The sequence below is a fragment of the Schistocerca serialis genome, chromosome 4 (assembly GCF_023864345.2).
Source record: "Schistocerca serialis cubense isolate TAMUIC-IGC-003099 chromosome 4, iqSchSeri2.2, whole genome shotgun sequence".
NCBI lineage: Eukaryota > Metazoa > Arthropoda > Insecta > Orthoptera > Acrididae > Schistocerca > Schistocerca serialis.
In genome coordinates, this window is record NC_064641.1 from 247,037,171 (window position 1) to 247,064,460 (window position 27,290).

Here is a 27,290-nt window from a genome sequence, read left to right on the forward strand (position 1 = left end):
TGTGTAGTACGGTCATTCAGTCCGTAACTGTCCAAATGACCTTGACTTGCTACGATTTAAGGTCTATTTTTTATTTAAAAAAATGTGCGGACGTGTAACGAAATTGTGTCTTGTAAGTCATTACCTTCACAACATCCTTTCTCATATTCATTATGTAATCAGATTCACTTCTACTATACACACGATGTGCCTGAAGTATGAATTAAGCAATGCCACAAAACAGTATCCAAAATGATTATGCGTTCTGTACAAAGTCAACTGCTTCATATGAAGCCTGTAGGTACATTCATCTTTAGGAGAGAAAAAAGAAAACAGAACACATTGAACGACTAGAGATAGGACGTTCACATTAGCGATAGGAAGTTCACATTCACAGGACAAGTACATTAGTGTGTTCTGCAGAAATAATCAGCATTAGAACCATATCGGTCCGCGTGTTCAAGGTCAACATTGATATCGCGGCGCAATACCACCTATGGGAAAAATGTGTTGCGGCTCTTGTTGTCGCTATATACCGAAGGTTACGGCTCACGGTGACGTGAGCAGACCTGCAGGATGTCGCGCAGACGAATGTGCGAGCCGTACCGTGCAATTAGTAAGTTCGAAAAAGGGCGCATTAGTGGCATGAGAGAGGATGAGATGCTTCTATCCTGGAAACTGTTGCTCATGTGGGATGAAGTGTTTCGGTAGTTCAAAGGGTGTGTGCTGAATGTTTCACGGAAGGCCGTAGAACACGACTGGTTGGGTCAGGCCACACCACCCAGACTACCGTCCAGGAAGATCCACTCTTCATCCGAATGGCAGCCCAGGCGCCATTTTCCAGCAAGACAATGCACGACTACATGCTGCTGAAACCGAACACCTGCCTTCCTGGTGTCACAGGATGTCAGCCTTGTGCCCTGGCCCGTCTGATCACGAGACTAGTCACCAATCGAAAATGTATGGGATATGCTGAAACGACGGGTGCAGCTCTGTGACTCAGTGCCAACCGCCACAGATGAACTTTGGAACCAGGTGAATGCAGCATGGATGGCTATACCACAGGACGCCATTCGCGCCGTATGAGCGTCGATGCCATCATGCGTGGAACAAGTTACCGGAGCCCATGGCGGATCCTTTGCATACTAGGCAACAGGACATATGCTGGGCCGAGCTGGCTAATGCTAATCAGTCCTGCAGAACATGGAAATGTACATGTCCTGTGAATATGATCGTACTTCCTGTCTCTAGCCGTTCAAGGTGTTGTTTTTCTGACCATGAGTGTAGCTTTATGTTTGATTTCTGTACTCTGATAGACGACGTTATTGGGAATACTGTAAGTAGAATGTATTTTTACCGAAAAGAAATAGTATGTAAAAAAGTATGTTTTGTGTTAAGAGTTCCACCTGGGTTAAGTTTGCTTATAGCAGGTTGAGAGTAAGTAAAGGACAGTAGGTATTCACTGTAGCGAGGTGGGAAGGCGAGGACGAACTTGCGTCGAAGAAAAAGTAAAACATCTGACACTGATGGTTCTGCACCGTACCCTGTAACTTAGTGTGCTGCAGGCATGCAGCAGCAAGGGAGCTGTGTGACATAGCAAGCTGCTGGCGTTTCAAGAAGTAATGTTTACCGACGTGGAATGCCGTCTGATAGTTGTCTGAACGAGATTGTGCTTGTTCTCAGTACGACAAGTATTTTGTTGAACTATAAAATATATTTTGTAATTCGAATTACGTGTTAGCTTGGATAACTACTTCCAGTTCTTAGAAGAGTACGAGGATTATTTTGTTTCAGCAAGTAATTCACAGTTAATAGGGTTCTGTACCGAAGTGACACTAAATTTCGACGTACTTCTCATTTACCTTAAAGAAATGTCAAAACTAAACTGTCAAAATATCGACAGCAAAATATTTTTACGTTTCGTAAGTACAAGAACTATTATACTTACCGAAACATGGCAGAAGGACTTTGCTAAGAAAAACTAAACTCCGTCAGAACAGGCCTCGGAAGGCCCACCGGTACCGACCGACCACCGTGTCATCCTCTGCCGACAGGCGTCGCTGGATGCGGATATGAAGGGGCGTCTGGTCAGCACACCGCTCTCCTGACCGTTGCCAGTTGTCGTGACCGAAAAAGATTATACTATAGATGCAGTATGTTCCTCACTTCCAACTATACGTCACTTCATAATGGTAATGAACCGAATCAAGCCTGTCGTGCAAAACATTAAAAAAGACATATTACCTTAGTGCTACTGGTTTAGAGCTTCATTTCCAGAAAGAAGATTAAATCACTACGAAAAATACTCGCGAAGTCTTCCGCACCCCTCATATGCAACGACCGCATTATTTTCGTAAGCCACATTATTGTTCCGCGACGACGTTGCCACAGTCTAACGTAACAGTCACGACAGTCCATCTCTTTTTTGTTACCCACTACGACAGCAGCGCACCAAATGACAAAAAAGTAAGTTGACTATTGAGTTCAGCGGGATCTAGCGAAAGCGATCGTAATTGCTTATATTGCTTTGTAGAATGGATTTTACAAACAGTAGCGTCTATGGCGTAATAAATTACAGCACTAACAAGAAGTCACCACACTTGTCTTTTTTTAGGTTTCCTAAGGACCCTGAGAGGTATGGAACGGTACAGTACAGAATAGTTCATTTACTATTCTCTCGCGACTTACACTTATTTACTGACTGCTGTCGTTTTCTCTTAAGAACAAAAAAGGGCTAGTAAACGGAGGAGACTTGACCTTTTGGAAAAAGACATCGTATATCTACTCAACAGCGTGAAGTTTTCTTCACTATGCTTTCAGTCATATCAGTGGATGTGGAACGTTGGAAACTCGTATGGAATGCAATACATACATTATTTAACGTATAAAATAAGTCACCACAAATCTGTCTAAACGGAAAATCACACAGACGTGATACTAAAACGGTAGAAGCAAAAAAGAATGTTTTCTCTAAGATAGGAGACCCCCAATTCCACAATTGTTGCTACATCTGAGCCATAGCCGGCAAGACACTTCAGCACACTCGGTCTTGAAGCAAAGGTAATTAAATTTACAGAATTATTCGTGTATCAGAAAGTTGAGTGAGATGTAGGAATTTGAGAAACATTAGTTAACATACAAAATTGTTATGTATCGAGAAGAGTGCCCATCGTAATAAGAACAGGCAACAACAGAATTACAGAGGGGTCCAAAAAAATGTATCCACTGTTTAAAAGCCCATAACTTGTAAATTAATTGACGGAGTTGTCTCATTTTTTGTGGAAGTGTAGCTTAAAGACCAGCTTAAAGATATCACTGTAGGTGTTCGAAATGGTCACTATTAACATCCACGCACAAACGATGAAGCCGAACTGCAGCACGAACCACTGACTGCAACGTATTCAGTTGGATATTTGCACACGAATGTACGATGGTCTGTCGAAGTTCATCCAATGTGATTGGCTTTTGTCAATAAACGACGTCCTTTAGTGTTCCCCACAGGTAAATGTCCAGAGGAGTTAGGTCTGGGGAACCTGTTGGATACTCAACAGCACCTCTACGGCCTATCCATCTTCCTGGTAGATTTTCGTCGAGATACGCCCTAACACGACTTTTGGTAGTGAGCTAGGGCACCATCTTGTTGAAAGTAAACTCTTCCGTCTCCAAACAAGTCTCTGATGGCCGATAAAATGGACGTCTGAAGCTTCTGAAGGTACACCTCACCGGTAACTGTGCCGTCAAAGAAGAATGGCCCAATCAAGCCCCGGTAAGACAACCCGCACCACACATTTACTCCTGGCAAATTCACAGCTTTGTCTACATGGACGTTCGGATTTTCGGCGGCCCACTAGATGCAATTGTGGCGATTTACTGTATTATTGAGTTTGAACTGTACCTCATCAGACCACACAATCATCTCTGCGAAATTTTAATCGTTGCGCACGATGTTAGCAAACCACTCGCAGTACTCCGTTCTACGATCTGGGTCATCCTCGTTCATTGCGTGTAACAATCGTGGGATGTAGCACTTCCACTTTGCTGTCTTCAAAATTCTCCGAACACTTGAGCGACTCACTCCAGTTTCACAAGCACACTATCTTACAGACTTCTATGATGAGCGAGTGAATTGTTGTAACACACGACGGGAGTTAGGTGGACTTGTTACTGTTACCGGTCGTCCAGATCATTGTTTGTGTACATCTTTAACACAGCCTTCGGCTTCAAATTTGTCTCGGATGCGACGAATCGTTAAACGTGTCGGTGGCTCTGTTTGATACTCATTTCGCCATTGCCGTTGAACCTCATTAATGTTTTCGTACTTAAAATACCACTTCAAAAGTGACTTCCTTTCATCGAATGTAAGCCTTGCGACAGCCATATTTACTCGAGTAACTGGCTGCAACTAAGAATAAAACACTGACTATCTGACGACTGTCGTCCGACAAAACAAAACAACGCAATACAACGCTTGTGTGGCGATTGCCGGAACTACAAACTATTGCACTACCAAAGATGAGACAACTCTGTCAATTAGTTTGCCAGTTATGGACTTTTAAACAGTGGATAAATTTTTTGGACCCTTCTGTATGTGCATCTCTCGCGTGAAATGTGTTTATATTTTGTTGCTTTCAATGGAATTTTTTTTTTCTTTATTGTATTTCAATTCCCCATCGGGGCGGGCTGGCAGCAGCATATGCGCCGCTCTTCAGCCGAAAGACATAGAACAAAACAATAGAGGACATTGGAAAACAGCAAAGGAGAGAAGAAGGCGAACATAGATAGAAAAAAGGGAGAACATCATGGAAGGCAATATACAAAAAACGGGGTGACTGTAAAACGGAGATAAAAAACTGTTTAAAAGTAGCACACACAAAAAGCCACACACTGCGACGATTAAAAGAACACAAGGCACAGTATGACTGCAGCATAAAGGTGTTGATGGATGGCATAGCACACAACGTAACACTGACGGCGAACCTCAAGGCAGTACACAATTAAAATCACACCTCTTGACGCACACGAGAAACAGCACTAAACACAACACTGACGTGGCACACTGATGACGATCAATACAGAGGATCTGCCAGGTTCAGGGAGATGAGGGAGACCTGAAGAAGGGAGGGAGGGGAAGAGATGGGGGAGGGGAATGGGGGGCGTGCGGAAGAGGGCCAGGTAGGGAGGGATGTGGGAAGGAGAGAGGCAAGTATGGGGTGCAGGGTCTCAGGGGAGGGGGGGATGGAGGAAAATCCGCTCTGGGAGAAGGAGGAAAGAGGAGAAGGGGGCCCTGGGGAGGGGGGGGGGGGGAACAAGGCCGGGTTATAGTTGGAAGGAAGGGTATATGTCACGGCGAAGTTCGTCATCCGGGAGGGGGAGGCGTTGGAAATTGCCCTGATGAAGGAGATGGAGGGTGTGGAGATGGAGAGAGGGAGGGATACAGCGATAGAGGCGCGGCAACGGGCGGGGGGTGGAGAGGAAGGAGGAAACCAGAGGGTGGGGGGGATCAACCCTGCGAACAATGTAAAGGATGCGGAGATGTTGGAGGAACAAGAGGAGGTGGGGGAAGGGGATCAGTTCATACAGGAGCCGTGTGGGGGAAGGAAGGCGGATACGGAAGGCAAGGCGGAGCGCATGGCGTTCAAGGATTTGGAGAGCCTTGTAAAAGCGGGTGGGGGCGGAGATCCAGGCGATGCTGGCATAACAGAGGATAGGACGGATGAGGGATTTGTAGGTGTGGAGGATGGTAGAAGGATGCAATCCCCATGTCCGGCTGGACAGGAGTTTCACCAGGCGGAGGCGGGAATGGGCTTTCTGCTGGATGGTCAGGAGATGAGGGGTCCAGGTGAGGTGTCGGTCAAGGGTGAGGCCAAGGTATTTCAGGGTGGGGGTGAGTTGGATTGGACGACCATAAAGGGTGAGGTAGAAATCGTGGAGGCGAAAGGAGCGAGTGGTGCGGCCTATGATGATTGCCTGGGTTTTGGAGGGGTTGAGACGGAGGAGCCACTGGTTACACCAAGTGGTGAACTGGTTACGGTGGGTTTGAAGGGTACGTTGAGACCGTTGAAGGGTAGGATAGAGAGCCAGGAAGGCGGTGTCATCAGCATATTGGAGAAGGTGGACAGGTGGGGGTGGCTTGGGCATATCAGCTGTATACAAGAGATAAAGGAGAGGGGAGAGGACAGAACCCTGGGGGACGCCAGCCGTGGGATAAAAGATACGGGAGTTGGTGTTGTGGAGGGTGACATAGGAAGGACGGTGCGAGAGGAAGGAAGCGACCAGACGGACAAAATTGATAGGCAGGGCATAGGTTTGGAGTTTAAAGAGGAGACCGGGATGCCATACACGGTCATAGGCATTTTGGAGGTCAAGGGAAACAAAAATGGTGGAGCGACGGGAGTTGAGCTGGAGGGACAGAAGGTGAACAAGGTTGAGGAGTTGGTCGTCAGCAGAGAAGGAGGGTCGGAAGCCACACTGGGTAAGGGGGAGGACGTGGTGTTGAGCAAGGTGCCGATGGATACGGTGGGAGAAGATGGATTCAAAGACCGTACTGAAGACGGAGGTGAGGCAGATGGGATGATAGGAAGAGGCGGCAGAAGGGGGTTTGTTGGGTTTGAGGAATAGGAGGACGCGGGAGGTCTTCCACAGGTCAGGGTAGAAGCCAGTAGAGAGGATGACATTATAGAGATGGGCGAGGACAGTTAGGAAGGAATAGGGGCTTTCTCGAATGTGACGGTAGGTGACACAGTCGTGACCAGGGGCCGTGTTGCGTTTGGACTGGAGGAGAAGTTTAATATCTTGCACTGTGATGGGAGTGTTGACGTCGGAGGGGGGCAACTGCCCCAAGTACTGGAGACTAGGAGCAAGTGGAGTGACTGAGGTATCAGCACGTTCCATGACGGTGGGGAAAAGGGAATAATCAAAGTGGGGATCATCGGGGATGGAGAAGACCTCGGAAAGGTGGGAAGCGAAGTGGTTGGCCTTACTGAGGTTGTCTGGAAGGGGGCGATCGTTATGGAGAAGGGGGTAGTGGGGAGCGGAAAGGGAACCAGTAAGACGATGGAAGGCGGACCAGTACTTGGAGGAGTTGATAGGGAGGGTGGCATTGAGTCGGGTGCAGGTCTGGCGCCAGTCCCGGCGTTTCGTTGCTGTAATAAGGTTCCGTACGTGTCGCTGTATTTGCCGATGGCGTTGGAGTGTATCCCTGTCACGAGTGCGGAGGAAGGAGCGATAGAGGCGGCGGGATTCACGGAGGAGGACAGCCCGCGGAGGGAGAGTGGGGCGGTGTGGGTGGATGGTTTTAGTAGGAACATGGGCCTCCACGGCGGCAGTAATTACCGTCTGAAGGAAGGACGAGGCGCGGATGATGTCGTCAGGATGGCGATAGGTAAGAGGGTGGCTTTCGACCTGGGTGGAGATGGAGTCTCGGTAGGCATCCCAGTTGGCACGGCGATAGTCATGGACGACCTTGGGAGGGGGTGCAGGTTGCAGAGCCGGAGGGGGGCGGTTTGCAGACGTTATGGTGAGGAGGACAGGGAGGTGATCGCTACCTGTGGGGTCAAGGACGGCGACAGTGATACGCCCAAGGAGGTTGGCGGAGGCAATGACAACATCGGGGGTCGTGTTACTTTCGGGTCGGGTGTGCTGGGGAATGGGAACAAGGTCACCCTGGATTGTGGAGAGGAACTGATGCCACCGCCGAAGGGCAGCAGGAGTGCGGCTATGGATGTTGAGGTCGGCGGCAATCACATAGGTGGAGAAGGTGTGGTCAATGTGTGAGATGAAGTCATAAGGAAGAGGAGCAGTGGAGCGGACATAGATGGTGGCACAGGTAATGGTGAGGGAGGGGAAGAAGACGCTAAGGATAAGGTGTTCAGTGGGGTCATTGAGGAGAGGTTGTGGCCGGACGAGGATATGCTTAAGGTGGCCAATCGCGACTCCACCCTGCGCACGAGGACCAGGAGCATCAGTGCGGTGGAGGATATAGGGGGAGGTGCAGATAGAATGGTGGGGCTGGAGAAAGGTTTCGTTCAAGAGGAAGGTGTCGACCTGGTGGTGGGAGAGGGTGTGCATGAGGAGGTATTTGTTGGAGCGGAAGGAGCGAATGTTCTGGAAGAGGATGCGAGAACCGTGCCGCGCCATGACGGGAAGGAGGGGGGGAAGAGAGGGAAGGGAAGAGACTTAAACTAGGGTGTCGAGGTGGGTGAAGGTGAAGTGGGCTTGGTTGTGGGAGTAAGTGGCGAAGGTGTTCAGGTGGAAAACAGAGCGAGCAGCAAGGGATATTTGTTGGAAGGTGTGGGGGCGCTGAAAAGGGTGAATGTTTTGGAGGACAACGGTAATGAACCGGATGATGTCCTCAGCCGTGGGGGGTGGACGGAGGGAATTGTTAGGATGGACAGGAGGATCGACGGGATGAACTGGGACTGTAAGTTCAGGGGTGGCTGGAGGGGGTTTAGCTTTACACTTGTGGGAGTATGTGGGATGGGGGCCATTGCAGGTATTACAGGAAGGAGGACCAGCGAGGTTGGGGCAGTTCTTGAGAAAGTGGGAGGCCTTGCAATGGGGACAGGTGGGGGGGTTTTTGCAGTTGGGAGTCAGGTGGTCATTGTACATCAGGCACCGCTGGCAACGGTAGGATTGGGGAGGGGATTTGGAGGATTCAACAGGGTGGCGACGGTGGTATATCAGGGCACCCTGGGTGAGGAGATGGTCTATGGATGGGGCGGACTCTGAGAATACCCGCATGAGGTAGGTGGGACCAGAGGCATTGTGGATACGGCGGGCAGAGCGGATTTCCAAGTCCGGGTGGGAGTTCAGTTCTACCAACACTTCATCCTCTGTGATCACCGGGCTGAGCTTGGTGATCACAGCGGTGTAGGTGGGGGGGGCGACGGGGAGGCTGGGGCTGACAAGGAGTGGAAGCGGAAAGGAAGGGTGTCAGAGAGGCGTGGGGGCCAAACGTAACTCGTGGGAGTTTTCGCAGGAGGTCTGTGTGAAAGGATGGGGACGGGGACTTGATAAGGACTGAGTCCCTGCGGGGAATGAGTGGGGAGATGGGAGCACCAGGTAAGTACTTTCGTATTTCCTTGGTGAGGGTACGAGCGTCGAGGAACTTAGGATCAGGAGTTGACAGGACAAAGGTGTGGAGGGTGGAGGCCAAGGTAGGGGTGGCAGGAGGAGGGGTGGTGTCCATGGTGACGGCAGGGGGAGGAGGAGGTGGTGTTGATTTTTTGTGGGAAGTGGCGGGAGCAGAGTCGGTAAGGACGCGCTTTTGGGGTTTTTTGGAGACTGGAGGCTGGGAGGAGGGGAGAGGGACGGGGAGGAGAGGGAGGTGGCGGGTGGCAGATCCCTGTGGCGTAGTGGAGGCACCGGGAGAAGCAGCTGGTTCAGTGGTGGCGATGGTGGTTCGGCGCGACATGATGCGTGCGGGAGATGCAGAAGACGAAGCGACGGGGTCGGTGAGAGAGGGGAAGCCAACCACCTGAGGGGCGGCAGCAGAGGCAGCAACAGATGCGTACGTGAGGGCGGGGGTAGGAGTGGGAGCTGTTGAGGGTGTGGAGGCTGGATGAAGGGTGTAGAGGTGTGGGTATACAGCAGGGGAGGAGATAGGGGGGTGGGTAAGTGGGGGAAGGGAAGGGGAGGTGGAAGGAGGGAGACCAGAGGCGGCACTCCAGGAAGTGACTGTGGGAGAGGGGGAGGGGGAGGTGTAGATGACGGTGGAGGTGGGAGTACTCATTGCAGACGAACGGCGACGGACAGACGGACGTGCAGCAGGCGGCGTCGGCGATGGGCAGCGGCGGACGAACAGCAGGCGGCGTCGGCGTCGGCGGCGAACAGACTGACGAACAGCAGGCGGCGGCGGCGGCGGCGGCGGCGGCGGCGGCAACGGTTACGACGACGGCGATGGACAGCCAGCAGGCGGACGGACGGACGGACGGACGGACGGACGGACGAACGAACAGCGACAGCAGCGGGCAGACACACAGACAGACAGACAGACAGACAGACAAACACACACAATCTTCGAAGACGGAGATTCCACCCTGAGAGTAGCCCAGGCTTTGCAATCTGACGCTTTCGAAGGAGGGGATCCAACCCTCTAGATGCTTTCAACGGAGCAAGCTGCAATTATACATATAATTATTATAATTATTCTAAAGTATTTCTTCACGGATAAATTGTAGCTTATGTCAGTAAATGATAGAGATTTTTACATTTATTTGACAATCATTCATATCTTCTGATATTACACAAATTCTTGAAGGCAAAAAAAAGAGATAAATACTTCGCAAATCGTAGAAAAGGGATGAAAAACAAACTTTATTCCTACGACGCATGTGCTTCTGCTTCTCACCGCTTGGAGTGCTCGTGTCTCTCCAGCTTTCAGACAGTAACACTTTTTGGCAGCTGAGTGTGTTGCGACTGTCTGTATCGGACTGTGGCATTGCCTTAACCCTTTCGTGAGCCGTGGGAAACATGCTTCCCACTACAATGAACTCGCTCCTAGTCCCGTGGGATTCACAGTTCCCACCTCTGTATGGTGCTACTACCTAGTAAACAGTGTAGGATACTACTTTCAATCGGAAGTTCCCGCCGTTTTTGCTGTGCCTTCGCGCAGAGGCATTGTATAGCTGAGTGTTGCTCTGTAGAGGAGCCTTTCAGTGCTGTTTGCGTGACATTTTGTGATTTTTTTTTTTTCCTCAAAGCTGTAGTATAAGGTAAATACTTTTGATTTACCGAAATTTATGAAGGAAAGCGTAACATTGGAACGAGGAGAATTCCAGTTTAAAACAAAAGGAGCCATTTCTGCAGTAAAATGGATGGATAACCGTCCAGTCACTTTTCTGGCCTCAATTCACGACCCATGAGAAACAGCCACAGTGAAAAGGAAAAACAAGGATGGTACTAGTACAGAGATTTCTTGTCCTGAAGTTGCGGCAGAATACAACAAAATAATGGGTGGTGTCGATAAGTTTGATCAATTACGAGAAAGGTATGCTATTGGCAGACGTTCTGTAAAATGCTGGCACAGAATATTTTATTTCCTGGTGGACGTTGCTGCAGTGAACAGTTTTATCCTGTAGAGAATAAGTAAAACAGAAAGTGGACAGCATGATCAGCTCACATACAGGATCCATCTAGCCAGACAATTGATCGCTGGCTTCTCATCCCAAAAAAGGCGTGGACAAAAACCTGTCATTCTGGCAAAAACGGGTAAAGTACCTGAAGATTTTCGTCATGTGGCTGTAAGGGAGCATCCAACCCATTTTAGGAGAAACCTACTGGACGTGCCGTCATTGTAGTACCCAAGCTGCGGACATATTGTCAAATACCACTTTGCATAGACCCATGTTTCAGGAAATTTCTTGGCAAGTAATTGTTCACAATCATTGTAACAAGAGAAGTAATGTATCAAATAAATATGACATGTATTGAAAAAGTTGTTTTTGTCATTTAACTCCAAGGAAGGGCAGTGGGAAGAAGACTTCCCACCTTGTTGTGTGACCTCACTTTCACAGTTGGAGCAAATTTGATATTGTGTATGATAAATATACGTATCTGTTAACTACTATCTACTCTCCATTCATTAAAAAAAACTGCTCAGTAATTTTGCCCACGAAAGGGTTAACTCAGACTAGCCGTGTGGCAGTTCAAAGATAACCACCGGCGGAAGATGTGTTACATTGCCTCGTCCACGTGTGAGCGGCACGCACGCAAAGGGGACATTTTTCCCGGCTGAAATCGTATTTTGTGAAATTATTATGACGGCGTTTGTTGTTTAACACGTGTTCTCCGGTGTGTTGCAGGGGCGCGCCTGGAGCATACGGATGTGACGGCAGGTTCACCGCCCAGCGGAGGCGGCGGGGGCGGCGCGGCGGTATCGGAGGCGTTGCAGCAGCTGGTGGCGGCGCTGCAGGCCGCGTCGCCGACCCCTCCGCCCCCAGCGCCGGACGCGGCCTCCCACCAGCTGCTCCTGCACTGGCTGACCCAGCAGGTAGGCAAGCCAGCGGCACGGCGCCTCACTTCTCGGAAGCACGTAGCAGCTCGTAGATCACAGAGCGGCCATGACCACGTAAGGAGACCGTCTAATTGCCTTATCGAGCGAGTCGGTGCAGTTACAAGACATTGGACTCTTGTGTGCTTAAGGGGCGGTCAGCGGCGAGGTTAACAGTTGCTGGATCCTATTCGGCATCCACCCATCCACCTCGTACTTTTTCGTGGCTTCCCTAAATACCTTTAGGCAAATACCGGACAGTCCCTTTGCACAAAGGACTCGGCCGATTTTCTTCCCCCATCCGTCCTCAGGCCGAGCTTGGCTCCGTCTCTGAACATCTACTCATGGATGGGATGTTGCACCCCAATCTTCCTGACTTACGTCCACTTCCTTTATGTCGTCTGCACACTAACGCCCTCCTGTCATCTCATCCTCTTAACATCTATCCATATCACAGCATTAGGGACAATCAAGTACATTAGGAGTCTGTATAACGGTTATACCTGGCTTCATAGCCGATTTTAATCCTGGCGCTGCACACTTTTCACTGTCAGTATTTGGCCAACAAGGGGAGGAGAGGTGTTGACGTAAACTTTCTGATCACCAGTCTTTGCGCCAATGTCTCTGATTAAATTCCAGACTTCTGCGCAGTGTGTCATGAAGTGAGCGCAAGTTAATGGTGCTTCGTCCGTCGGATGAAGACGTTAAGCTCTGCAGTCCCTTGGTGCTAGTAAACTATATGTTGGCACAAGTTTCACCTTCACCCTTCCCTCATTCACCCCAACCGTAGACTTTACATGCACTCGCCACAGTCAGCCACATGACAGACACACACACATTTGACTCCACATAACACGTCGAAGGAAGGTAACGGCAAGTCACTTTCACTAAAACATTACCAGAACGGCCATGCAGGTTTCCTGCATCTGCTCCCTTACGTTGATCCCCTGACTATTGGACTAATTTGACTTTGGCTAGCGGTTGCACCGAGTAATTCTATAAACAGTGCCTATTGGCTAAAGCTGACAACATGGAAACAGGCAGAAACGCAGATTACTGTTTGAGTTGGGTTGGGTTGCTTGGGCGAAGAGCCCAAACAGCGAGGTCATCGGTCTCATCGGATTAGGGAAGGACGGGGAAGGACGTCGGCCGTGCCATTTCGAAGGAATGATGCCAGCGTTTGCCTGGAGCGATTTAGGGAAATCACGGAAAACCTAAATCAGGATGGCTAGACGCGGGATTCAACCGTCGTCCTCCGGAATGCGAGTCCAGTGTGATAACCACTGCGCCACCGCGCTCGGTGATTGTTATTTCATTCTACGATTACCGAACAAGCATTAGAAGCAGCCACATCCATTAAAAATACGTAAATATGCGTATGGAGCGACTTACAGTGGAGTAACCACATAAAACTAACTGGAGGTAAGGCAGATGGCACACACATTCATACGGAGAATCTTCAGGAACTGTACTCCACACACGAAGGAGGTAGCTTACAAAACCCTAATTAGACCGATACTTAAATATACTTTCTCAGTCTTGATCCGTTATCAGAAATAATGGATTGAAAAAATTGAGAAAATCCAAAGAAGAGCCACGCCTTTCGTCCCAGGCTCGTCCAGTAAGCGTCTCGGACATGCTCATCCATCGTCAGTGTCAGACACTACGAAAGAGGCACTATACATCTTTGTGTAGGTCACTGATAAAATTCAGAGAGCATACAATATGTGATCGAAAGTATCCTGAGGCCCCCAGAACCAGACGTTTTTCATATTATGTTCATTGCTACCTACTGCCAGGTACTCCATATCAGCGACCTTAGTAATCATTAGACATCGTGAGAGGGCAGAATGGGGCGCTCTGCGGAACTCACGAACTTCGAACGTGATCAGGTGATTGGGTTCACTTATGTCATACGCTTATACGTGAGATTTCCACACACCCCTAGATCCACTGTTTCCTATGTGTTGTTGTTGCTGTGGTCTTCAGTCCAGAGACAGGTTTGATGCAGCTCTCCAGTCTACTCTACCCTGAGCAAGCTTCTTCATCTCCCAGTACCTACTGCAACCTACATCCTTCTGAATCTGTTTAGTGTATTCATCTTTTGGTCTCCCTCTACGAATTTTACCCTCCACGCTGGCCTTCAATACGAAATTGGTGATCCCTTGATGCCATAGAATATGCCCTACCAACCGATCCCGTCTTCTAGTCAAGTTGTGCCACAAATTCCTCTTCTCTTCAATTCTATTCAACACCTCCTCATTAGTTATGTGATCTACCCATCTAATCTTCAGCATTCTTCTGTAGCACCACATTTTGAAAGCTAGTATTCTCGTCTTGACTATTTATCGTCCACGTTTCACTTCCATACATGGCGAAACTCCATACAAATAATTTCAGAAACGACTTCCTGACATTTAAATCTATACTCGATGTTAACAAATTTCTCTGCTTCAGAAACGCTTTCCTTTCCATTGCCAGTCTACATTTTATATCCTCTCTACTTCGACCATAATCAGTTATTTTTCTCCCTAAATAGCAAAACTCATCTGCTACTCATCTACTACAGTGTCTCATTTCCTAACCTAATTCCCTCAGCATCACCTGATTTAATTCGACTACATTCCATTAGCCTCGTTTTGCTTTTGTTGATGTTCATCTTATATCCTCCTTTCAAGACACTGTCCATTCCGTTCAACTGTTCTTCCAGGTCCTTTGCTGTCTCTGACAGAATTACAATGTCATCGGCGAACCTCAAACTTTTTATTTCTTGTCCATGGATTTTAATTCCTACCCCGATTTTTTTTGTTTCCTTTACTGCTTGCTCATTATACAAATTGAATAACCTCAGGGATAGGCTACAGCCCTTTCTCTCTCCCTTCCCAATCACTGCTTCCCTTTCATGCCTCTCGACTCTTATAACTGCTATCTGGTTTCTGTGCAAATTGTTACTAGCCTTTCGCTCCCTGTATTTTACCCCTGCCACCTTCAGAATTTGAAAGAGAGTATTCCAGTCAACATTGTCAAAAGCTTTCTCTAAGTCTACAAATGCTAGAAACGTAGGTTTGCCTTTCCTTAATCTATTTTGTAAGATAAATCGTAGGGCTAGTATTGCCTCACGTGTTCCTACATTTCTACGGAATCCAAACTCATCTTCCCCGAGGTCGGCTTCTACCAGTTTTTCCATTCGTTTGTAAAGAATTCGTGTTAATATTTTGCAGCCGTGGCTTATTAAACTGATAGTTCGGTAATTTTCACATCTGTGAACAACTGCTTTCTTTGGGAAACGTGAAGGGACACGTACAGCACAAAAGCGTACAGGCGACCTTGTCTGTTGACTGACAGAGACCGCCGACAGTTGAAGAGGGTCGTAATGTGGAATAGGCAGACATCTATCCAGACCATCACACAGGAATTCTAAAGTGCATCAGGATCCACTGCAGGTACTACGACAGTTAGGCGCGAAATGATAAAACTTGGATTTCACGGTCGAGAGACTGCACTTTAACCGTTCAAACCTGAACTTTTTCTGGAGAAAGGTTAATTATCCTTTATGTGGTAATACTCTTAGATGATTTTTTTAATATTTTAGATGCAAGATTTATACGAAAATATGTACCTATTTCCAGAACATACGTCTTACACTTGGCTTCGCTTTATGGACTAAAATATCTAATTGTAAATTACTCTCTATTGTAATAAACAGTAACATGATGATTCAATAATTACCATGCAAAGTAACAATATTCAGTTACAGAGTGGAGTATTGCGAACCAACCACATCCACGTATTCTGATGGTCACGAGATGCTGCGCAATGCTACATTGACTTTCTGGTATTGTCATAGCGATCACAACAGTTGGCAGCACTTGGCTATAGTGAAAATGTTAAACATTCACAAATATGTACCTCAGATTTCCATTGGAAAAAATACTTCCGTTGCAGCTGAGAGATACTAAAATTTAATGTACACAGCTGTAGCCAGGCTGTCTGAAGGGGTTAAGCCACACATCACGCTAGTAAATGCCAAACGACGCCTCGCTTGGTGTAAGGAGGGTAAACATTGGACGATTGACCAGTGGAACAACGTTGTGTGGGGTGATGAATCACGATACACAATGTGGCGATCCGACGACAGGGTGTGGGTATGGGGAATGCCCGGTGAACGTCACCTGTCAGCGTTTGTAATGCTGGCAGTAAAATTCGGAGGCGGTGGTGTTATGGTGTGGTCGTGTTTTTCATGGAGAGGGCTTGCACTCCTTGTTGTTTTGCGTGGCACTATCACAGCACGGGCCTCTATTGGTGTTTTAAGCACGTTGTTGCTTCACGCTGTTGAAGAGCAGTTGGGGATGGCGATTGCATCTTTCAACACGATGGAGCACCTGTTCATAATGCACGGCCTGTGCCGGAGTGTTTACTCGACAATAACATCCCTGTAATGGACTGGCCTGCACAGAGTCCTGACCTGAATCGTATAGAACGCCCTTGAATGGTTTGGAACGCCGACTTCGTGCCAGGTCTCACCAACGACATCGATACCTCTTCTCAGTGCAGCACTTCGTGAAGAATGGGCTGCCATTCCCACAGAAATTTTCCATCACCTTATTGAACGTATGTCTGCGGGAGTGAAAGCTGTCATCAAGGCTAAGGGTGGGCCAACACCATATTGAATTCCAGCATTAGCGATGGAGGGCACCACGAACTTACAAGTCATTTTCAGCCAGGTGTCCGGATACATTTGTTGACATAGTGTACCTTCATAGAAGTTTCAACCTACATATTGATAGGTCCTACGTACAGATTGGTTATAATTAAACTTTCGCTTCTTGAGCCAGTGTAGACTTCATAGGGATGATGGTTGGACTGTGCGCTGCAAGAGTTTCGTTGTTAGTTGTATTAGTGTCATGACTTGCTGTTAGACGCCGGTATTTCACTGGCAGTCAACATGGGTGTGGACAAGGTGAGCAGGGATTTATTCGTAAAACTGTTCTGTTACTACAACAACAACAACAACAACAGTGCTGCTGCTCTTCGCGAATATCGACGCGTTACAGGAACGTGGAGAGGTCCTCTTTCCGCACCGAATCTGAAGAACATGAATCGGATTTTCCAATTAATTGGCGATTTGGGAATCTCTCTTGGGAGATGCCGACGACCAATTGAACCACAAATTGTTGAAGAAGCTACTGTTGCCATGGCAAAGAATGCTGGAACCAATGTGCTATCTTCAAACAGTGCACGAATTTTGTCACGACAGCCGAACATTCCAAGATCCTCCGTTCGAAAGGTACTGTGAACAACTGTGAATTGGTGTCTCTGGTGACGTTCCAGGCTATCGTGGATGCAGGTGACCATCATATTTAGCAACGTTCGTAACCAGAAACATAAACATGGTACACAATTAAGAAATGTCACTCTCTCATGTGGAAGTTAAAATGTGTTTCTTCGAATAGGTTTTTCGTTATTTCTGTTCCGCATCTATAAATGTTTCCACAAAGTTTCATTGTCCTGCGATCACTCCTTTTTCTTGGGGGCACTCTCAGGTCTAGCGAAAGTTTAATTATAACCATCCTGTATATCTCGCGAAAAACCGTGAAGGTAAGGATAGAGGTGTTCGAGCTCAAACGTATTGCATACATAGGCACAGGGACGCTCTCTCTCTCTCTCTCTCTCTCTCTCTCTCTCTCTCTCTCTCTCTCTCTCTCTCTCTCCAAGTGTAAGTTCTAGGGGACTGATGATCTCAGAAGTTAAGTCCCGTAGTGCGCAGAGCCATTTCAACCATTTCTTTCATTTAATACAATAACTGCCACGGTAAAGCCTAGCCTAAAATGTTGGCATTTAAACTTGTGCCTACTGTTAAGTATCTAAGTGGCCGCTCCATGGTTTTTGAGCCTGCAACGTGTTCCCATTTTCAGGACTTTATCGTTTACGGCACTTCCTCCGATACACCTATATGCTATAGACATAAAAATGCGAGAACGTTCAGAACACAGCTTTTAGTATTGGCTTCTGCCATTCACCACATATGTTGGCCGCTATTGTTCGCGGAGTTTGAACTTAATTTATGTCTGCACCTGAGACTCTTAGGAATACTGCACGAGTATAGAACCTTTTGTAACTGCCTGAGTCTTGCTGTGGCAGAGAATCAATGACAGTATCTCTCTTTATTCTTATACGTCTGCCATTACTTTCTGCATTCTTTCATCTGAGGTGCTGAAGCATTTATTTTCTATTTGGCTTGTAGCATTAAATATAAAGGCATTGCACCGTGACATCTCTCGAAAGAGCTATTATTTCACGGCTTGCTTTACGAAAATTTCATTGCATTTACGAATTAAGACCCAGAAAAAGAAATCCAATGTTTAGGAGGTAATCTCTGCATACGGAGCGAGACAACCTATGTTTATGCTGAACGAACATTAAGATCCCACCAACAGAAAATAATAGGATCTCACTGGGTTAAACTGGAATGAGATTTGGTTCTAAGGGTTTTCGCGGCGACGTGGGAAACAATGTAATATTTTTGTCCAGGAGGACTGGCAGTTCAGTTTTTGTGCGCAATATTTCGAAATTTGCGTTGTCGTCTTCGTTAGGCGCACCGAACCAAGGTCTGAGGTGAGCTCGCTGCGTGGGTCCAGTCAAAACGTGTTTTAATACCACTCCTGGCAGATGACTAGGTCAGTAATCGAAAAGTTTTGCACAAAAAAAGGAGTCGTCAACCCACCTGGACATGTAGAAACACATCGGAGTAACATTGCATTCTGTGCCCAAAAATCTGTGTTTAGATATTAGCCTATTCCTGAAATAGATCAATGCAAAACTCTAGAGGTGTCTTAAGTGATGGCAAGTGCTAATGATTTGTTATATGAGGAGTATCACTATAACGTGTGCCATCTTCGCTATAACTTATTTAAATTTAATATATTCATTACGCTTCTTGTGTATCTGCAAATAGTTTCGTTCGAAGTTGAGCTCAGCCTTTGCTCTTCTTTCTTTACGACCTTCGAAATTTACATTTCTTTATACCGTCACGCGAGTAGCTAGTGGTATTTCCTTTCCGCCACAGAGGACTGCTGCTCAAACCTGGCACATTGCGTCAGGCCTTATGGGGTATTGGTTAAAGGATCTTCAAGATGAAAATTCTCACGAGAAAGACCATAACAGCATCATGACCAGGCTATTCATTAGGCAGATCTTATGCATTAATTGTCTTTCATTCGTTGTTGATTTTTATTTAACTGAGAAAGAGCCACCTGTTACCAAAAACTGGGAAAAACTTCAGGGTTGAGCACTTTCAAATTTTGTTTGCTATAGCGCAGTTTAACAAGTAGGTGTTAAGCAACTGAACATCCAAATCAGTCATAGGACGCTAACGAATAGTGTGGGAACGAAGGATGAATTTTGTGACATTTTCCCAACTGCAAAATGGCTCCAAGCACTATGGGACTTAACGTCTGAGGTCATCAGTCCCCTAGACTTAGAACTACTTAAACCTAAGGACATCACACACATCCATGCCCGGGGCAGGATTCGAACCTGCGAGCATAGTAGTCGCGCGGTTCCAGACTGAAGCGCCTAGAATCGCTCGACCACCGCGGCCGGCTTTCCCAACTGCAGTTGGTTGCTCAGCACCTCCATATAATGTTCAGTACACGTCTTACATCGCTTTGCGTAATGGTACTTTGTATTGGTAATGTAAATTAATGGTCATATCTGTGTGTGTAGTGTCTCCGATTGGTAAACTGCACAAAAAAAAGCCAACAGTTGTAATGATCACAAGCGTAATGGTATAATTTTTTTCATTGTAGGTGGGATCGTAGTCGGTTCAGAATTGAACTCACTGGTTTCCGTTTTCTCACAAGTCTCATCAGAGAGCCCTTATTCGGCGAAAGATGTCAATAATAGGTCAGCAAGAGGAGCGATTCACTGCTTGTCCACCCACGTCTCCTCTAACACAAAAAGCAAGTTCATGTCACGGGATATCTCAAAGATTACGCCTTTCCCCACCCGTCGCAAAATAACGCCTACATATCAGAAAGAGCTTATGGGACGTAATTCCCCCGCAGCCAATCTCCATTGTGCTTCCCAAAAGAAATGTTACTTTTTTTGTACTGGCAGCTAAATGAACTCTCATGTACACTCAAATCATTCGCTGAAATGTCTAGCAACATAGTGAGATGCACGGAATTGTTCTTTTCTAAGGTGTCGGAAACAACGTTAAACAGGGAAGTCCAAATTTCAATCCCCTATACCGAATGTTGCTAATAAAACTGCAACAAAAGTTGAAGCCACATGTAAGAAATTCTTGTATATGTGGTGCTCTGCAGCATGCAGTATACGGTACGTCCCTGGAGGAATGGTCAGTATTCAGGGATATGACAGGAACGATCATTTGAAGCAAAAAAAAAAGTCTAGTAAACATGGGATCTAAAATGCATACCTTAAGAGCTATGAGCACTTAATCTTATACTAAACAAGCGCTCGTAGTTCTTAAAGTATGTTTTTTAGAGTCCATGTTTACTGAACTTTTTTTCGTGTTTTGTTTCGTACAACAACGTCCCAAAATATGGAAAGCAAAGAGCTTACAGTGGAAGAGATTCGCTTCACAGTTTAGAAGATGAAGAAGTGCGCATAGCTGTTAAGGTACGTATTTTAGAACACATGTTTACTATTATTTCTTATTTCGAATGAGCGTTCTTATCATTAAACTTGGAACACTCCTCCTTTAGCACCCGTACGCGTAGGCTTACGTATAAACATACTTTTCCAATGTAAATATTACTCACTTCGGAAAATATAATACGTCTTCTTATTTACAGCGAGGAACAGTCTCAGAAGAACTGAAAAACGTGATCAGAAACGATGTTCAGAAAGAAATAAACTTAATTATAATCTCAATTCGCCGGCCGCTGTGGTCGAGCGATTCTAGGCGCTTCAGTCCGGAACCGCGCTGCTGCTACGGTCGCAGGTTCGAATCCTGCCTCGGGCATGGATGTGTGTGATGTCCTTAGGTTAGTTAGGTTTAAGTAGTTCTAAGTTATAGGGGTCTGATGACCTCATGTTCAGTCCCATAGTGCTCACAGCCATTTGAACCATTTTTCTAATCTCGTTTCGACAGACGTTAGGAGTAAAGAACCATAACAGACGCGATGAACAATTTCTTTTTTCTTCCAAGCTGGTGGAAGATGTAGAAATGCAACTGCTCGTGGGGGATAAAAATATAACGTATTCTTAAGGTTTATTTATTATATAAAAATATTATTTGCGGTCGATTTCTAAGAGTCTGTGCTTCATCATCATTTTTGCTTGATTGAATCGTAACCCTAAGTGATGAAGTTCCAGTTATACATAGCATTATTTCAGCCCCGTGTACTTCCCCTATTTAAAAAATGGCAATGTACCTAATTACAATTAAACAGATTTGAACGTAAATAGAATTGAAGTGCGTGCCCAAATACCTCCTGATTAACGTGCGCACGAGTCGCGATTTTATTAAGCAAAGGGTGAAGTATGATAGCTTCGAACTTTATCGCATATATTTTTACATTAACACTGGTAAAGTACAAAAGTGATTTTTTTGTGAACAGTTGACTAGTTCAGCTACCAGGAATTAAACTGTAGGCGAAGGATTCGTATCATACAAAGTATGACAAAGTATAAAAACAAATTTAGTTGAAGATCACAAACTGCATTAAAACATCACCTCTATTGAAGAATGCAAACACAAGCAAACAAATGTGCTACCGAGTAATATGTTGTGTAAAAACTGCCACTAAGCACCCTTGTATATATATTAATTTGTCCAATATGCCGTCAGGCGCAATGACCTACGAATTCGTAAGTTGTCTTTTCTTGGATGTATTTTGCTATCCTGGTAAACAAGGTTCGTAGAGTTTCACGGTCAGACTCAGTTTCTGTAATATTTTTCTCGGTTGTAGACTGCATCATAGTATAAAATGTACCACCGTTTCAGCTTTTAATGCAAATGTCCATCATACTCAGGCAAATGTTATGTCAAAAGTAGCTCTTGTGTTGCAGACCTTACTTATCCCAAAAATGTTGCTTTATCTCCTTGGCCTAAATAACCCACACCGAGATGGTAGCTTTCGACACGGAAGTAGTCCGTAAGAGTGCTGGCAATTTAATAAATTTTCATCAGCAGGGTATGGCGTAGTAGAAATCCCGAAGTTTTATTTTTTGTCCTGTAGACTGTGCACCAGTGCCTTATCTTAAATTTGAAACTTCGTCACATGCTTTTAACGATTATATGAGGAAGTAAACCAAGGCGGCCCATTGGCGCATTACGAGAGAAATATGCGCCATCTCCGTGTTTGAGTGTTCCAGACATCTACGCACTATACACACAAAACACATTACGAACACAGTGCTGGTACTCATTTCTGTACTTGGACATACGACGCGGCGTCAGCAGATCGGATGAGGCAAATGCTCTTTCGCATGCTAACCATGACAGCGAAATGGAATCCAGTGGTGGTCGGCAGTAGCTCTTGTTCACCGTGGGACTAACTTCACGATATTACACAATACTACGACCAACAAATTTTAGCTGTTCCCTAACTGTATGAAGCACTTCACTCCGCCGAGACTTCGGCATTTTGTGAACATTACTTGTCCACGTAGTCAGCTTGGTGTGGCGACGTTAATGGACTGTTACGTCCGTGCTCTGGACAGGGCCCAGCTGAATGCGGAATTCAGCTGGTCGAAATAGCAACATTAACAACGTAGCACGCTTCACATCGCAACGCGCGAGGACCTGTGCGATGTGTGAGATTATTGGGCCGAGAAATGTAGGGAAGTATCCGCCAGGCGCAGCGTATGCGTGACAGCGTGAGAGGGAGAGGGAGAGAGAGAGAGAGAGAGAGAGAGAGCGAGAGAGAGAGGAAGGGGCGGGGTGATGGAAGGAGGGAGGCAGGCAGGCAGGCAGGCAGGCAGGTCTACGCATTTCCGGCGTGCTTGCTGCCGTGGCATCGGGACAAGCCGCTTGTCGTTCCACAGTTGCAAACCTGCCACTGCTGGAGCTGTATCGTGTCGATCTGGAGGTAGGACAGCGCTTTGTTCACTCGAATTCTGCGTTGAGCTGCTGTTCCGCTCATCGCTGGAGAGGAACGGCCCTCCAGCAAGACAAACTGCAGGATTTGGTTTCTGTGCTTGATGTTTTCTAAATACACAACTAGCCATTAAAATTGCTACACCATGAAGATGACGTGCTACAGACGCGAAATTTAACAGACAGGAAGAAGATGCTGTGACATGCAAATGATTGGCTTTTCAGAGCATTCACACAAGGTCTGCGCCGGTGGCAACACCTACAACGTGCTGACATGAAGAAAGTTTACAACCGATTGCTCATACACAAACAGCAGTTGACCGGCGTTGCCTGGTGAAACGTTGTTGTGATGCCTCGTGTAAGGAGGAGAAATGCGTACAATCACGTTAAAGGTCGGATTGTAGCCTATCGCAATTTCGATTTATCGTATCGCGACATTGTTGCTCGCGTTGGTCGAGATCCAATGACTGTTAGCAGAATACGGAATCGGTGGGTTCAGGAGGGTAATACGGAACGCCGTGCTGGATCCCAACGGCCTCGTATCACTAGCAGTCGAGATGACAGGCATCTTATCCGCATGGCTGTAACGGATCGTGCAGCCACGTCTCGATCCCTGAGTCAACAGATGGGGACGTTTGCAAGACAACAACCGTCTGCGTGAACAGTTCGACGACGTTTGTAGCAGCATGGACTATGAGCTCGGAGACCATGGCTGTAGTTACCATTGACGCTGCATCACAGACAGGAGCGCCTGCGATGGTGTACTCAACGGCGAACCTGCGTGCACGAATGGCAAAACGTCATTTTTCCGGATGAGTCCAGGTTCTGTTTACAGCATCATGATAGTCGCATCCGTGGTTGGCGACATCGTGGTGAACGCACATTGGAAGCGTGTATTCATCATCGCCATACTGGCGTATCACCCGGCGTGATGGTATGGGGTGCCATTGGTTACACGTCTCGGTCACCTCTTGTTCGCATTGACGGCACTTTGAACAGTGGACGTTACATTTCAGATGTGTTACGACCCGTGGCTCCACCCTTCATTCGATCCCTGCGAAACCCTACATTTCAGCGGGATAATGCACGACCGCATGTTCCAGGTCCTGTACGATCCTTTCTGCACACAGAAAATGTTCGACTGCTGCCCTGGCCAGCACATTCTCCAGATCTCTCACCAATTGAAAACGTCTGGTCAATGGTGGCCGAGCAACTGGCTCGTCTTAATACGCCAGTCACTACTCTTGATGAACTATAGTATCGTGTTGAAGCTGCATGGGCACCTGTGCCTGTACACGCCGTCCAAGCTATGTTTGATTCAATGCCCAGGCGTATCAAGGCCGTTATTACGGCCAGAGGTGGTTGTTCTGGGTACTGATTTCTCAGGATCTATGCACCCAAATTACGTGAAAATGTAACCACATGTCAGTTCTAGTATAATATATTTGTCCAATGAATACCCGTTTATCATCTGCATTTCTTCTTGGTGTAGCAATTTTAATGGCCAGTAGTGTAATAGTAGCGGATTCAGTCATCTAACTGAAAAGGGTTCGTTTCTCGTGCACAGTGCTATCTTTTCTTTTCCGTGTGTGATGCCTTAGATGTAAAAGTGTAAGAATAGCTGTTATGAGTGTATGGTGCAGATGTGGGTGTTATTTTTGATTTATTTGTGGCCATCGGAGAGTCGTAAGAGAACAAAACCCAGTACCTACAGTCAGCCTTGACTACTCGAACAGCAAAAACATATCCGATGGATAGAACAAAACATACGTTGTAATTAAGCATTCCTCAACGAGACACTGCAGAGGGACTCCGAATTTAACACATTCCATCAACGAATTGTGCACCACCACATCTTTTCGGCCAAATTCTGATGACACACATTCCTTTTTCATTAGGATCTGAACCGCGTACAGCTGTGCACGCCACTGAGCTGTCCTGCGGAGATGGGAGTGTCTGCCTGACTAATTCATAAACTTGTCATTATGTGCAGTATTCCAGGAAATGCTTCCTTACTTTAGAATAAGTGAAAAATATACAAACATCAGGACGTGAATAGTGTACATGAATTGTGTACAAAAGACGGACTCGCGAAGATCAATTACAAGCTGTTTCCGAAAACATGGGTTATGAAACCGCAGCAGTACACATGTCTGGTTAAACATCAAACACTTGTCGTCGCCCAAATTTGACATCAAGCATCGACACCTAAATGCTCGGTGTTTTCTTCTTCGGACCGTGCCGCCTCCTAACGAAGCCGAATATCAGCTTCTCTTTACGTTTACTTTCTTTTATAAGTGAGCACAGACCGGTTGTACAACATACTGTTGAACGTTTAATGCCGATACGCAGAACTGATTTTACAGCCTAAGCATATTACATCAAATATTGTATGGGGCATCATTTTCACGCAATGTTACCTGTCAGTACTACAGTTTGTGATGCGGCAGATACCCCATCTGATGTTTCTCGACAGATTGACGTCATTATATACAACAACTCGTCAGTAGCTTCGGTACGCGAGATCTCAACTCAGCAAGATCGGCAAGTAAGAGTGTGATGAACTAACGATTTTTAACGAAGTCCCAAGAGAAAATATCGCGAGACGGCAGACCTGGGAAGAGATGAGGCTACGCAATTGGCCCGCCTCGAGAAGTCCGCTCACCTGGGAATCGGTAATCGTTTTTCCATCTTCCAATTTTATCTACCGATCTCACAGCTAATTTAGAATGCCAGCAGGGACGGTCGGATAGAGGTAACGGCAATTAAACCTTCGCATCAAACAGCGTATAGTGCACGACTGCTTTAGTGGCTTGGAATAATTCTCAAGGAAATATACACGGTAACGTCCAAACTCCAGACTGTGACATGGTTTTCATGTGGTAAAAACTGTTCACTTCGTCAGCAGTTGCCTGCAGAGAACATCATTTCCTTTTCCCGCAGAAATTCCAGTCCTTCATGGAAATTTTAAAAATGCACTGTCTAATCAAAAGTATCCAGACATCTATTAAACTCCGTCTGAATAGGCCTCGGAAGGCTCAACGTTAGCAACCGACCGCCGTGTCATCCTCAGACGACAGGCGTCACTGGATTCGTATATGGAGGGCATGTGATCAGCAGAGCCGCTAGTACTCAATCATGTACCTCAACAATTAGCCACACAAGGGCTGAGTGCACCCCACGTACTAACAGCGTTTGGCAGATCCTGACGGTCACTAATCCAAGTACTACCCAAGACCGACAGCGCTTAACTGTAATCTGTCGGGAAGCGGTTACACTGCAGCAAACGCCTCTTAGTGGACAGTGGTGCGTCCACCCTTCGCCTTTATGACGGCTTGAATTCTGGTGGTGACACTTTCAGTGAGGTGTCTGAATGTCTGTGGAGGAAGGGCGGCCTTGTCTTCCTCAAGAGCCGCCAGCAGAGAATACGTAGAATGTATTCGAAGCTGCGAATGTAGACAATCATCAGCTTTATAATGGAATTACGACAATGAAAGTTTGTGTCGGACCGGGACTCGAAGCCGGATTTTTCGCTTATCACGAGCGGTCGCCTTACCATTAGGCTATCCGAATACGACTTACGGCCAGACTCAGACTTCCATATGTTGTCAGCCACGTGTCTACAGCCTGCACTCGTACATCCACTATGCATGTTCCCGTACCGGGGAGACATTTTACTTGAAAGTCGCTTTCCCGGTATCGGCACCTAAATACGATACTGCAGTGCCTGCGTTATTCCGGATTACAATGCAATGTTTCTTCTGACGCGCATGCATGCTCGAAGGAACATTGCATCGTAATTCGGAATAACGCAGGCAGTGCTCTTTCGGGTGTGCGGACATTTGCCACGATTTTACCTGCTCCGAAGGGTTGGGTCCCTTGTCTCCCCCTCCTCCTCCTCCTCCTCCTCACCCGCCGCCAGACCCGGAGTAAAGGTACTTACTGAGCCTTTCCCGTGGTTTACTTAACATAGGACCAGTATCTCTATGGATTTTCCGCAACATTTCTAGAGAGAGTATCGTTGTGGAAAGTATTAAATGCATCTGCATAAAATTTCGAGCCTCAGTAGTAAAACTTCGCCAATCATGGAGATTTTGCGCTCCTCTAAATTATACGTGCCTTTTTCGGTGCTCCTGCAGCAGCCTTCTGTCGTGTTTTGTGCACTATGGGGAATCAATTCCGTCTGTTATTAATTTATTTGGTATGAATCTCTCGAGTGCTGTTGATACTATGTCTTTGAACTTAAGCCTCATG

General features: G+C 46.6%; 1 protein-coding gene across 1 annotated transcript in view; it reads left to right on the top strand.

The window, feature by feature from the left end:
- LOC126473647 (liprin-beta-1) overlaps positions 1 to 27,290 on the top strand; it is a 955,354-nt gene that overhangs the window by 407,782 nt on the left and 520,282 nt on the right. The window contains exon 3 of the mRNA XM_050100860.1: positions 11,781 to 11,968. Within this exon, the coding sequence (XP_049956817.1) occupies positions 11,781 to 11,968 (188 nt within the window). The remainder of the gene's footprint in view (positions 1 to 11,780; positions 11,969 to 27,290) is intronic.